The sequence below is a fragment of the Fringilla coelebs genome (assembly GCF_963513975.1).
Source record: "Fringilla coelebs genome assembly, chromosome: 2".
Lineage (NCBI taxonomy): Eukaryota > Metazoa > Chordata > Aves > Passeriformes > Fringillidae > Fringilla > Fringilla coelebs.
In genome coordinates, this window is record NC_140029.1 from 6,139,657 (window position 1) to 6,151,063 (window position 11,407).

The window sequence follows — 11,407 nt, forward strand, 5'->3', positions numbered from 1 at the left end:
ACAAATATTACCAATGATCCAGAATTGATTTTCTCACCATATTCTGCTCTTCTGAATTTGTTTCATGGGGCTTTAAATATTAAAGGTAACTGCCATGAGGTCTCCCCTCAAGTCTCCTGCAGGCTGAACAGACCCAAGTGCTCTCCACATGCCTTCTCCTCAATTCCTTCACCATCTTCACTGCCCTCCTCTGGACACTCTCTGATATTTTAATACCTTTCTTTTCAGCCTTTCATTCCCCATTCTGCCCGTATATCCAGGACTGTCCCATCGCAGGAGCAGAATCCAGCACTTTTCCAATGTTCATACAGATGGTGATTGCCCATCTGTCTGATTCATCAAGGTCTCTCTGCAGGCCCTCCGTGCCCTCCAGGGACCCAACAACTCCTCCCAGTTTTGCACCGTCTGCCAACTTGCTTATTTTTCCCCTGTAACATCCGCACCGTTATCTTTTTGCCCTCAGTCCTTCCCACCGCTGCCATTCCCGGTGAATGAGGCTCGGGAAGGGAACAGGGGCCCGCGGCTCCCGGCCCTGCGGGGGCCCCTCCCCGCCTCCAGGGGGCGCCGCCGGCGGCGCCGCCAAGGGCGCAGCGGCCTCCGGGCGCGGCCATCCCGGTTCCCTGGGCCTCGCACGCTCCCAGTGCCGGCTCCTCCGCTCCCGCTTCCCGGCTCCTCCGCCGCCGCTGCCCCCGCCCTCAGCCATGCTGACCTCCCGAGGCCCGGCCCTGTGCACGGCGCTGCGGCGAGCAGCGCCCGGCGGCCTCGCTTCCTTCCACTCCTCCGCTCGGCGCTGCCGCGCCGCCCGCGTCGCTGTGGTGAGTAATGGAGGAGTGCGGGGGCCGGGGCAGCGCTGAGGAGAAGCGTTTGTTTCTTTGTTTGTTTGTTTGGTTGGTTGGTTTTGCACTGTCTGGCTCTCCACAAGCACCCTCGGCCCTGCAGCCGGAGTTGCTCCGGCAGTGGGGCCGGTGCAGGGGAGGGCTCGGCGGGGCGGCGGCCTGGGCAAGCCTCGCCTGGTGGCTGCGACAGCTGGAAACCCTGGAGAGACGCTGAGTTTGAGAAGAAAGAACTGCTTGCAGTTCAGAAACTTGGAGGAAGCCAGACCAGGAGTGGGAAACATGTAAAAATTGCCGTTTGTATAGTTGTTGTGTTGGAGTTGATGTGGTAGGAACCACATAATCCCAGCATGGGTCAGGCTGGAAGGGAGCGCGGTGGTCACCAGGTCCAACCTCCCTGCTCCAGCAGGGCCGGCCCAGAGCACTGGCACTGGGCTCTATCTCGACGGTTCTGGAATATCTTCAGGGAGGGACACTCCATACCCTCCTTGCTGTGACAAACGCCAGTCACTTGTTTTTAAAATTTTAAAAGTTCAATAGTAATAAAATGGTTATAAAAATAGTAATATAATTACAGTAATAAAAATTTGAACAATTGAGATTAGGACAATACAATACAATAAAAACAAAGAGTTACAGACAGTCTGGGTGCCTCTTTCTGGGCAAAATAAGCCCAAAAAAGGACCCACGTCAACAGAGGATTAACCCTTAAAAACAACAGCCTGTTGCATATTCATACATCTCGTACATGATGCATAAATTCCATTCAAACACAGGATTCTGTCTGGTCAGTGTCAGCTTCTTCCTCTTAATCCTGATGGTGTCTTCATGGCTGAGCGAGGCAGGAAGAAGTTCGTTTCTTCTGATTAGAGAGCAATACATTCTTGTTTTCTGAAAGATTTAGATGTCCTGTGGCTGCTGTCTCGGTGCGAGTCCTTCCTTAAAAAAAGTATCTTACATAGCATAGTTTCTATTTTAACATTATGCTATAACCTAAAACTATATTTAACACACTACTTAAGAAAATTAATACAGCATAACTTTCTAACATAACACACATAATATTCATTTTAATATTTGTGAAAAGCCAGTCATAAAATACACATTTTTCACACTTGTCAATCTGTCCCAGTGCTCAGTCACTGCACAGGAAAGAAATTCTTCCTCATGTTCAGGTGGAACTTCCTTTGCATTAGTTTATGCCCATTCCTCTTGTCCCATTGCTGGGCACCTCCAAGCAGAGCCTGGTCCATCCTCTGGCACTCCCCATTTAGATATTTGTACATGTTAATGAAGTCTCAGTCATCTCTTCTTGAAGCTGAACAGCTCCCTCAGCCTTTCCTTGTAAGAGAGATTCCACACTCGTCCTCACTGCCCTCCACTGAACCCACTCCAGGAGCTCCATGTCTCCTTTGTACTGAGGAACCCAGGAGGATTTGACTTGAAAGAATTTATGGTATTCCTGGGTGAGGTACTGGCAGTGAATACATTTAAACTGGGTTATGCTTTTTGGCAGGAAGGGGGTAAAACATGTTACAAACACAGAAGAAAGCAAGGAGGTCCCTACAGATTGCTAAAGAAAAATACAGGCTGTAGATGGTGTCACAAATGGATACACAGTTTTGGAACTCAGTGGACAGTCTTTGAAGCTCAAGCTTTGCATGGTCTAGACAGCATTAAACATAAAAGAAGAAGGCTCTGCCTGCATAAAGAAATCTGTTTGGGGCAGAATTGGTTTGGGAAAGGGCAGAATGCTGGTCCAAATGGCTAAAAAATAACAGGAATGCTGTCATTTTAGCAAGTCACAGCTTTTTAAGATAGAGCTGGGAAAAGAATTGTGATTTTTGACATTAGTGATGTAAATTTTTGACTGTGGCAAAAGACACATCTGTTATCAAGTAGGTACTGAAATAACAGAAGAGTTTATATTTAGAAGAGTTTGCAATAATAATGTTATGGTATTTTGGTTTCACTGAGTTTCAAAAAAATTTTAGAAGTGTTGCTCACAGAGCATAACCCTAGCACAGTTGCTTGTCTCTTTATTCAGTCTATGTTAAATGAAAGATAAGACAAAAAGTTACAAAGCAAAAGGCAGCTCTTAAATATCAGAATAGGGTTAACATGGACAGAAGAACATTCATTTAACTTGTTCATTTGGTGAAGTGATGGTAATATTTGGTGTAGTGCTGCCCATGATAGCAGACACCTGGCTATTGTGACTGGAAAGTCCCTTCAAGTCTAACATTACTAGATAACACTTTTTCAGTTGTGAGTTTCCTTTCAGTTATGAGTTTCTGTTTGTGTCTGTGTTTAAAAACTCTCAAGCTTCAAAAAAAAAAAAAACTGAGGGAAAACCAGGACGGAAGAGATTAAAGTAAAAAGAAAAAACCTGACTTCCTAACAGGATTTTTTCCTTTCAGAACAACGAGCCAAACAAAAAGCCCCAAAAGAGTTCACCTATATGCTTTCAGGATCTAGATAAACCTTTGGATTTTTTTGGTTTTGTTTCATTCTTACAATGGCTTTTAGAAAAAAAAGAAAGCTTTTTATCCTTCTACTTTGTTAGATTCTCCACCCACACAAGGGTAGCTGACTGCTTTGTGCTTTTTGTTCTCCGGTGTGTATAAACAAATTAAAAGTAATATTCCCACATAGTTAAAGAGAAGTATGGCTAATATGGCATAACTGTATTACTGCATTGAAAGTGATTTAGGTGTTGATCTCTGATGCAGATGCTCAGCTAAAATACAGCAGCAGGTAAAGTAGTTTATTTTAGGTGCCACTTCAGAGTGCATTTCTGTCCCTCTTCTGATGGATGTGCATCTGGATGAGGAAGTGTGGACACTACATAAGAAAGATGAATGATACTCAGAACAACCCACTGTGTGCACAATAAAAGCATTCCTAAGGGTAACATATCAGTTTATTAACTGTGGTATAAATGTATCAGCCAGGGAATAAATAGTGGTTATTTCTGAGCCCTGTGATGGGTTGCTATAAATAGGAAATGCCATTTCTGCAGTGTGTCAAGTGGTGACACCAGTGCTAATAGCATGGTGTTCACTGGCATTGTGAGAGCTTGCTTTTAAATTGTTTGTTAACTATTTTTTAAAATCTTACTTTGTGAAAGATCCTGTAGAGAGTTTTGTGTCACCTGCAATGCTCTGTTATCTTCTCACTGCAGGTCCTGTCTGGCTGTGGTGTCTATGATGGCACAGAAATCCACGAGGCTTCAGCGTAAGTTGCATTTTGGGAGTGCGGGCTCCACAAAAGTCTCCATTACATTGCAGCAGTTTGTTGAATTTAGGTTTGCTGTCTCTGGCTGTCAGAATTACCCTGGGAGATGAATGATGAAGCTTTCTCACAGTTTTCTCACAGCCTAATTGTGAGCTCAGACTGCATCCTTGTAGAACTCAGTGACTGTCCAGAGATGCAGCACCGTGCATGTGATGCCAGAACAATGAGTCTGAGAGAGACTCTCTTCAGAAACAGGAATTCAGAGTTCCAGATTCAATCTCAAGACAGTCAAATACAAACTGAATTTCTGACCCACTTGAGTTTCCGTTCCTGGGGCTAAATCTGACAGCAGAATTGTTAATGCTTAAGTGGAATTAACTCTTATTGTGAATTAATAAGAGATGTGTCAGTGTCACCTAGACCTAGATTAAATGACTATATTAATGTGAGATGACTATATTAATTGTGAGATGCTTCCATAACACCTGTGGACTTGGAGAAAGGAAGCTTTTGTTGTTCTTGGTTGCCTGCTTTGGTAGGATGTGTGTTTTTCCTCATCTTTCAAAGTAATTTGGAATATTTGTAGCAGGTTTAGGGGTCAGATAAAGCCTCTCCCTTAAAGTTTTCTGCATGTTGTATCTCCATGTTTGTAGTGTCCTGGTTCACCTGAGCCGTGGGGGAGCTGAGGTTCAGATGTACGCTCCAGATGTCCCTCAGATGCACGTCATTGACCACAGTAAAGGGCAACCAGCTGAAGCTGAGTCAAGGTAGGTCTGTGATGTGTTAGGCTTTCTTCAGATGTAGCAACCTGTAATGGCTCTTGTAGCACTTGGCTGAATGCCTTCAGTAGCTTTATGCCAGCTGTGGTGATTTTCTTGGAGAGAAATATTACCTGAGTGTTCTGGACTTGATTATATACAGTCTGTCAGTGCCTGTGTTTCCCAGCAGCAGCATTTCCAAAGCATCAATAGCTTCAGTTACTAAATAGCAATGTTTTTGCTTCCTCTCTTTCTCACCTTCCTCTTCCTCTGCAAAACTTTATTTACTCTGTTCTGTGTGCAAATGCTTAATTAATCACATTGTTTTATTTCTGGTTCTTCAAGGAATGTTTTAGTGGAATCTGCCAGAATTGCTCGTGGTAAAATCGCAAGCCTGGCTAAGCTCACTACAGCAGACCACGATGCTGTGATATTCCCCGGTGGATTCGGAGCTGCCAAAAACTTGTGAGTGCCAACTAAACATCAGATTCCTCAACTAAATATTCATAATTAACTATGCATAATCAACCTGGCAAAGAGAAGGCTTTGGGGTGATCTAATTACAGCCTTTCAGTACTTGAAAGAAACATGCAGAAAAGATGGAAAGAGACATTTTACAAGGGTCTGGTGTAATGGTAGAAGGGGCAATGGCTCCAAACTGAAAGAGAGTAGGTTTAGAGGAGACACTAAGCAGCAGCTGCTTGCTGTAAGGATGGTGAGGCACTGGAACAGGTTGTCCAGAGAAGCTGTGGATGCCCTGTGCCTGGCAATGTTCAAAGCCAATTGGATGGAGCTTGGAGCAACCTGGCCTAGAGGGAGTTTTCCCTACTTATAGCAGAGGGGTTGGAATGAGATGATCTTTAAGGTCTCTTCCAGCACAAACCATTCTGTCATTCTATGAACTAAAATTCACAAAATAAAATCCATAAATTTACTACATATGTAACTCCCAATTAATAAGGATAACTCCTTTCAGTGTCTTGTTATTGTCTTGTTTTAAATTCTCTGAACAATGTTGTTGAGAACTCAAGAGTTTAGATATCTGTAAGAAGTCCTTTTTCCTCCCCCTAGTGGTGTTTCTTTTGGGTCTGAGGGAGGTGAAGGTAAAACTTAAATGGTTTCAGGTGCTTGTAGTGTTATTATTCTGTTTCTTCCTCTCTGCCTACCAAAAAAAATCAATTGTTGCTTCATAATTATAAAACAACTGACTCAGAAAAAAAAAGGAAACAAAAAGTGTTAGCCATGTGGAATACTGGTTATCTTGCTATTGAGATGTTTTTTTGCTGACTTGGAGAAACATGAATGTTACTTCCCTTTTCTTCTTACATATTTTTCTTCCTTGAAAAGATTGCTGTTCGACTTCTCAGTAATCCTAGAAAGCTGATTTGATGATTCTCATTTTGAGATGTTTTTATAAAGTAGGGGACTTTCTGGCAGACCAAAGCCTTAGAAAAGAGACATTTTGTTTGAAGCATTAATGGTCATCTAATGAGTGTTTTTAAGCAGTTTTTTAGTAGCTGTTAAGTTTGGTATGACCCTTTGGAGCCAGTTTCACGGCAGATAGGCAAATACCTCTGTTTGTAGGTTTATACTGAGCTTTATGTAAGTTTCTTGTTGTGACAGATCTACCTTTGCTGTTGATGGGAAAGATTGCAAGGTGAACAAAGAAGTCGAGCGAGTCCTGAAAGATTTCCACAAAGCAGGCAAACCTATTGGGTACGTATGTGAGTTGGATGGCATTTGTTTGAAAGTGTGAGCATGGAGACAACCTGTGTCTTGGTGAAATGTGCAGCTGTTGTTGTTAGAACTGGAAAAAGGATCTTCTGTTTTGTATCATTTGCAGCCTATTCAAGATTTGTGTATGTTGGTGTTTGTCAAAGGAGAAGCTGGGGAAATGCTGAGAGGAAGTTGCCTTGTGCTGTATCTCAGATTTTCAAGGCTGTGTTCATTTGAATCATATCAGTTGTGAGCAAGTTCTGGAATAGTGGTGTTGTAGAATTGCTCTTACAGTTCCTTCTGTTGCAGCCTGTGCTGCATTTCCCCAGTGCTGGCAGCAAAGGTGCTCTCTGGTACTGAGGTGACTGTGGGCCATGAAGAAGAGGAAGGGGGCAAGTGGCCTTATGCTGGGACTGCAGGAGCCATCAAAGAGCTGGGAGCAAAACACTGTGTGAAAGAAGTAACCATATCCTTTCCTGGTAATTTCCATGTTGGGAGACAGTTTAGAAATGTAGCATTAAAGAAATGAACACATATAAAATCTCTGCTTTTCCACATAGATTTTCACGGGAATGTGCAGTGGGTAGCAGATAGCAGTGGTGCAGTGCAGGATTAGAAACTCTTCTGCACACAGCTGTGTAAGTACTGCTGTGTCACTGTGTACTGGGAGTCAGAAGTTGTTCTCAGTCAGCTCCCAGTAATACACCAAGGGCTGAATGAATTTGCACATAAAACTGGCAGGGGTTACATACATTTGGTAATTTCTCTTTGAGATTTTTATTCTTTTCCTGAAGTCTTATGCTGCAGACTGTACTTAGAGACATTTTACTACCATCAGAGAATTTTGTAGGTTTTCTAGTGTTTCTGGGTGCTACCACAGATTTCTCATGCAGCATTTGTATTTCTGGCAAAAAATACCTTGCCATAGCTTGAATTATAGATTACAGCTGTCTTTACAGCTGGATGGTATATCATGTTTGGAGGAAGTTTTATAGGATAGTGGAGCTGTGAAGTTTTCTCAGTGCTGTTTCATTTTGCAGGCAGCATCTGCAAGTTCTGTGTTTTCCTTAACTCCTTTTTACGAAGCTCATGTGGATACAAAAAATAAGGTGGTGACCACGCCAGCATTTATGTGTGAAACAGCATTACACCATATCTTTGATGGCATTGGGGCAATGGTAAAGAATGTGCTAAAATTAACTGGCAAATAAAATCCAAAATGTTTAAATTTAGGGTGTGGTATCAAACATATCATGGACCAGTGGAGACCTTTGCACCTGCTTGTCCTGCTCACACTCTAGTGAATGCTGATACAAAGCTGATTGATTCCCAGCTGCAGGATTTTCCATGCCTTTTTGAGAGAGGGGCATTGCAGAGGACAAGGAGCCTGGCCTGAGACACAGAGGATTTTCTTGAGCTTTTTCATCTGGAGAGAGCTGACTGGATGTGTTCTGAAACAAATCCTTCCCAATACACCTGTGTCAAACCAGTTCTAAGGGGGGAAAAAGGGACTCAAGGCTCTTTCAGAAGTTGAGGGCAGATGTGTTGTAGGGATTTGGTACATGGCAACATATCTAGTGGGTGAAGAATGGGAGTAGAGGAATGAATGCATGGTTCAAGGTGTCTGAGCTCAGGCCTGTGTCTGGGAACTAACAGCCAGGGTCATCTGTTGAGGGAAAAGACATCTTCCACATCTTAATTTAACTCAGTATTAATGAAAAGATTTTGTTTCCATTTCAAAGAATCCCACTTTCACAAAGTCATTCTGAACACCAATCAGCAGCAGGACACAACTGCCACAACTGCAGCACTTTGAAAAACTCATCCATTGGCCCATTATAGTTTAAAAGGTCTTGAAATGAAGAAGAAAATAAAATCCGCTGACATGACGCACAACTCTTAAGGACAGCACCCCTGTTAAAGCAGCTGGATGACCAGTAGTGAATGGAAAAAACAATCTCAAATTATCCTAACTTCCTCTGCTTTAGGGCAATAAAGCTTTCTCCAAAGGGGTGTTATTGAATGTCTGGAATAATGATGTATAAATAAATTAATTTCTGCCTTTATCTTATCCTTGTCCTTTCACTTTTGTTTGGGAGCTGCCTTTGATAACTTATACTGGTTGGTACATTTTAGTAGTTTTTCTGCTTTTCAGTTCACCAATTTCGTACATTTTTCCATATAGAATCCAGCAGAATCTTCTCCACCTCTTCCAAGTTTTTTGTCACCTTTCTATTGAGCAGGACACAGCATTTCTCAAATTCAAACAAAGCATCAAGCACAATGACACCTGTTACCTTGGATTAAAGTTTCTCTTCCATGACAGACTTGCTGAAGTGAACCCATATTTTCAAGGGAATTCATAAATGAATCTACAAGCCTTAGACTGAATTGGTATATGGCAGATGCTGTTTGTGGCTGAACACTTGCCAGGGGTGTGGGGTGGCATTTATTAATTGAGGCAAGTGAAGAGAAACCTTGAGTGTGAGCGTTGGGCAGGCTCAGCTTGCTCAGTCAGGGTTCAGGGAAAAAGCATTTTTGCTTCTGGGGCCTCCTAATGATTAATTTTTTGTCACTAAAAGAAAAATAAACCACATCTGGATTTAGAAGATTGGGATTTGTTTTTCAGTGCTGGCATTGTTTTCTTGGGGGGATTTCAGAGATTGCCTGAGCAGATCACCAACTCCAGTGAGGTTACAAAGGAATCATACACAGACACCAAGTCATTGTGGAAGTAGGCATGGTTCATAAAGTGAATTTTGGACATTACTCTGAAACCTTCTTTGCTTGTGCATCAGATTCTTAATGAAATTTTCAGCATCAAGTTGGTAAGAAATAGAATTTAAAACACTGCCCCTATATATTTTAGTACAGAAACACCCCTTAATGAGTTTGTTTGTTCAAAGTGGATATTTTTAGGATCAATTTTATACAGAGAAGCTTAGCAGAGGATAGGAGGTCATTGCTCAAGTAAAATGCAATAACATTTTAAAGTGCATTTGTTTCCCACATCTGCAGGAGGCTTAAAAGAAACTTGGTAACAGAATATCAGGTAACAGCAATGGTGTTGAAATCCTCAGGGTGGAAAAACAGCTGTTGTGCCTGTGTTAGCACACCTCCCTCTGCTGCAAGAACTCAGCTCTGGGTTAAACCTTCCCATGAACTCCCTCACCACTGCAGGGCTGAGGGCTGGAATTAAGGTTTCTCATATCTACAGTTCCTAGTAAGTGAAGCTGTGGTGGCACAAAGCTTCCTTAGATGCTGAATCTTCAGATTCAGGTGCCCTGAGGGAAAAAAAAAAGATCTTTGGAAGAAATTGCTGTTACTATCAGTCAGCAGCTGTGGGAGGTTGGTGGTTGGATCATCCACATGGTGCCTCTTTACAGTTCTCAACTCTCTTTACCCTTCTTTTAAAATTTCTCTGAGTTTAGAGACAATGTGGTTTTTTAAGGGAGAATCATGCACCAGAATTGCCTTTCATTTTTTAAATTCTCTCTAATTTCCCAGTAATGTGCTGGGAAATCAGAAACCTCTGATAGACAGAGTTCTCAAGGATTTGCTGGTGTGGGTTTTTTTGGTTGTGTTTGTTAAGTGTTTTTTGTTTTGGTTTTCATTTTTGTTATCAGAAGAAAGTTGTTTAACTTTGGTGGAAGATGTAGGATTTTCATCTTGGCCTTCAGCCTGTGTAAATTTGGAGGGAAATTCCATGTGCATTTAGAGATTATTATTACAGATTTGTCTGCAAAGCTGGGATTTTCCTTTCCTTCAGTAGGGTGGATTGGGTCTGGTGAGGGGTTTGCTACTTTCAACCAAGTGGACAGGAGTTTATGATTAATATGTTTTGCTAAATGCTACTGGAAATAAGAAGTGAAAGAGGCTTCTTGAAGCCTCCACCAGGAGTCATGTAATACCTGCCTTATGGATTCCTGACATTTCTTACCTTTGGGAAGCATTTAAGAGCTTTGTGCTGCTGAAAGGGAGTTGTAATAATTGTGTTCCTGCTCTGGTTGCTTTTCTAGCGCTTGCAGGATGAATTTGCAGGGGTGGGAGGAGCTGCTGCCTCTCAGCTGTGATTCTGCCTGTCCCCTTTTGCCTCACTGAAGGTTACACACAAACTCTGTTTTGTGAAAGGTTTCCCTGCTGGTGGTTGCAGCGTTCACAAATTTGGCAGCAGTGCTTTTCTTTTCTAAAAGCAGAAATGAGAGTCGGGGTTTGAGAAGCCCATTTTGTTTTTTACCCTTTGGTTTGTGGCTGCAAGAGATGCTTTTTCTGGGGAATAAAAAGCCAGCAGAGGGCACTTGGTGAACAACGTTCAGTTCCACTTACCCAGGGACGATATTCCAGCTGTGTGACAGCTGCAACGTGGGACACTTCTGTAGGGCAAGTTTTTTTTGGACATTTTGGATCCATACGGAGAATAAAACAAATATTTCTTCCTCCTAGCTTCACAATAATAGCTGGGACATCCAGTTCCATTGCAATGAATGCATTCGTCCTGCTGTGTTAAGATTAATTTCTTCAGCACAGTTATTTATCCCCCTGAAAATATAGTAGTAAATACACATCAGTTAAGCTCTAGCCCCTTCCTGTGATACAAATATCTGGGAAAAAACATGTGGTATGAAGTCATAAAAGTACACAGTGAGGTTTGGGGGTTTTTAATAGGGATTTTTTTTTGTTTTCTTTTGTTTTCTTGTTTGGGTTTTATTTAAACACTAGTGGTGTTATGGCCAGCGTGACTGAAAATGAAGGTTTGTCAGGAAGGACTGAAAATGAAGGTTTGTCTATCAGGTCTAGATAATGTTTAATGTTTCCTGGAAGGAAACACACTGTTTCTTTAAGTGTCTGTGGCTTTCCAAGCTA

The 11,407-nt window shown here is 42.3% G+C and overlaps 1 protein-coding gene across 1 annotated transcript; it reads left to right on the forward strand.

The window, feature by feature from the left end:
* Window positions 1–556: 556 nt before the first annotated feature.
* Window positions 557–8,610, forward strand: GATD3 (glutamine amidotransferase class 1 domain containing 3). Its single transcript, XM_084225265.1, has 7 exons — window positions 557–815; window positions 4,018–4,070; window positions 4,724–4,837; window positions 5,174–5,293; window positions 6,452–6,544; window positions 6,854–7,023; window positions 7,631–8,610. Exons 1-7 carry the CDS (start codon window positions 702–704, stop codon window positions 7,753–7,755), a joined length of 789 nt encoding a protein of 262 aa, XP_084081391.1. The 5' UTR covers window positions 557–701; the 3' UTR covers window positions 7,756–8,610.
* The last annotated feature ends 2,797 nt before the right edge of the window (window positions 8,611–11,407 follow it).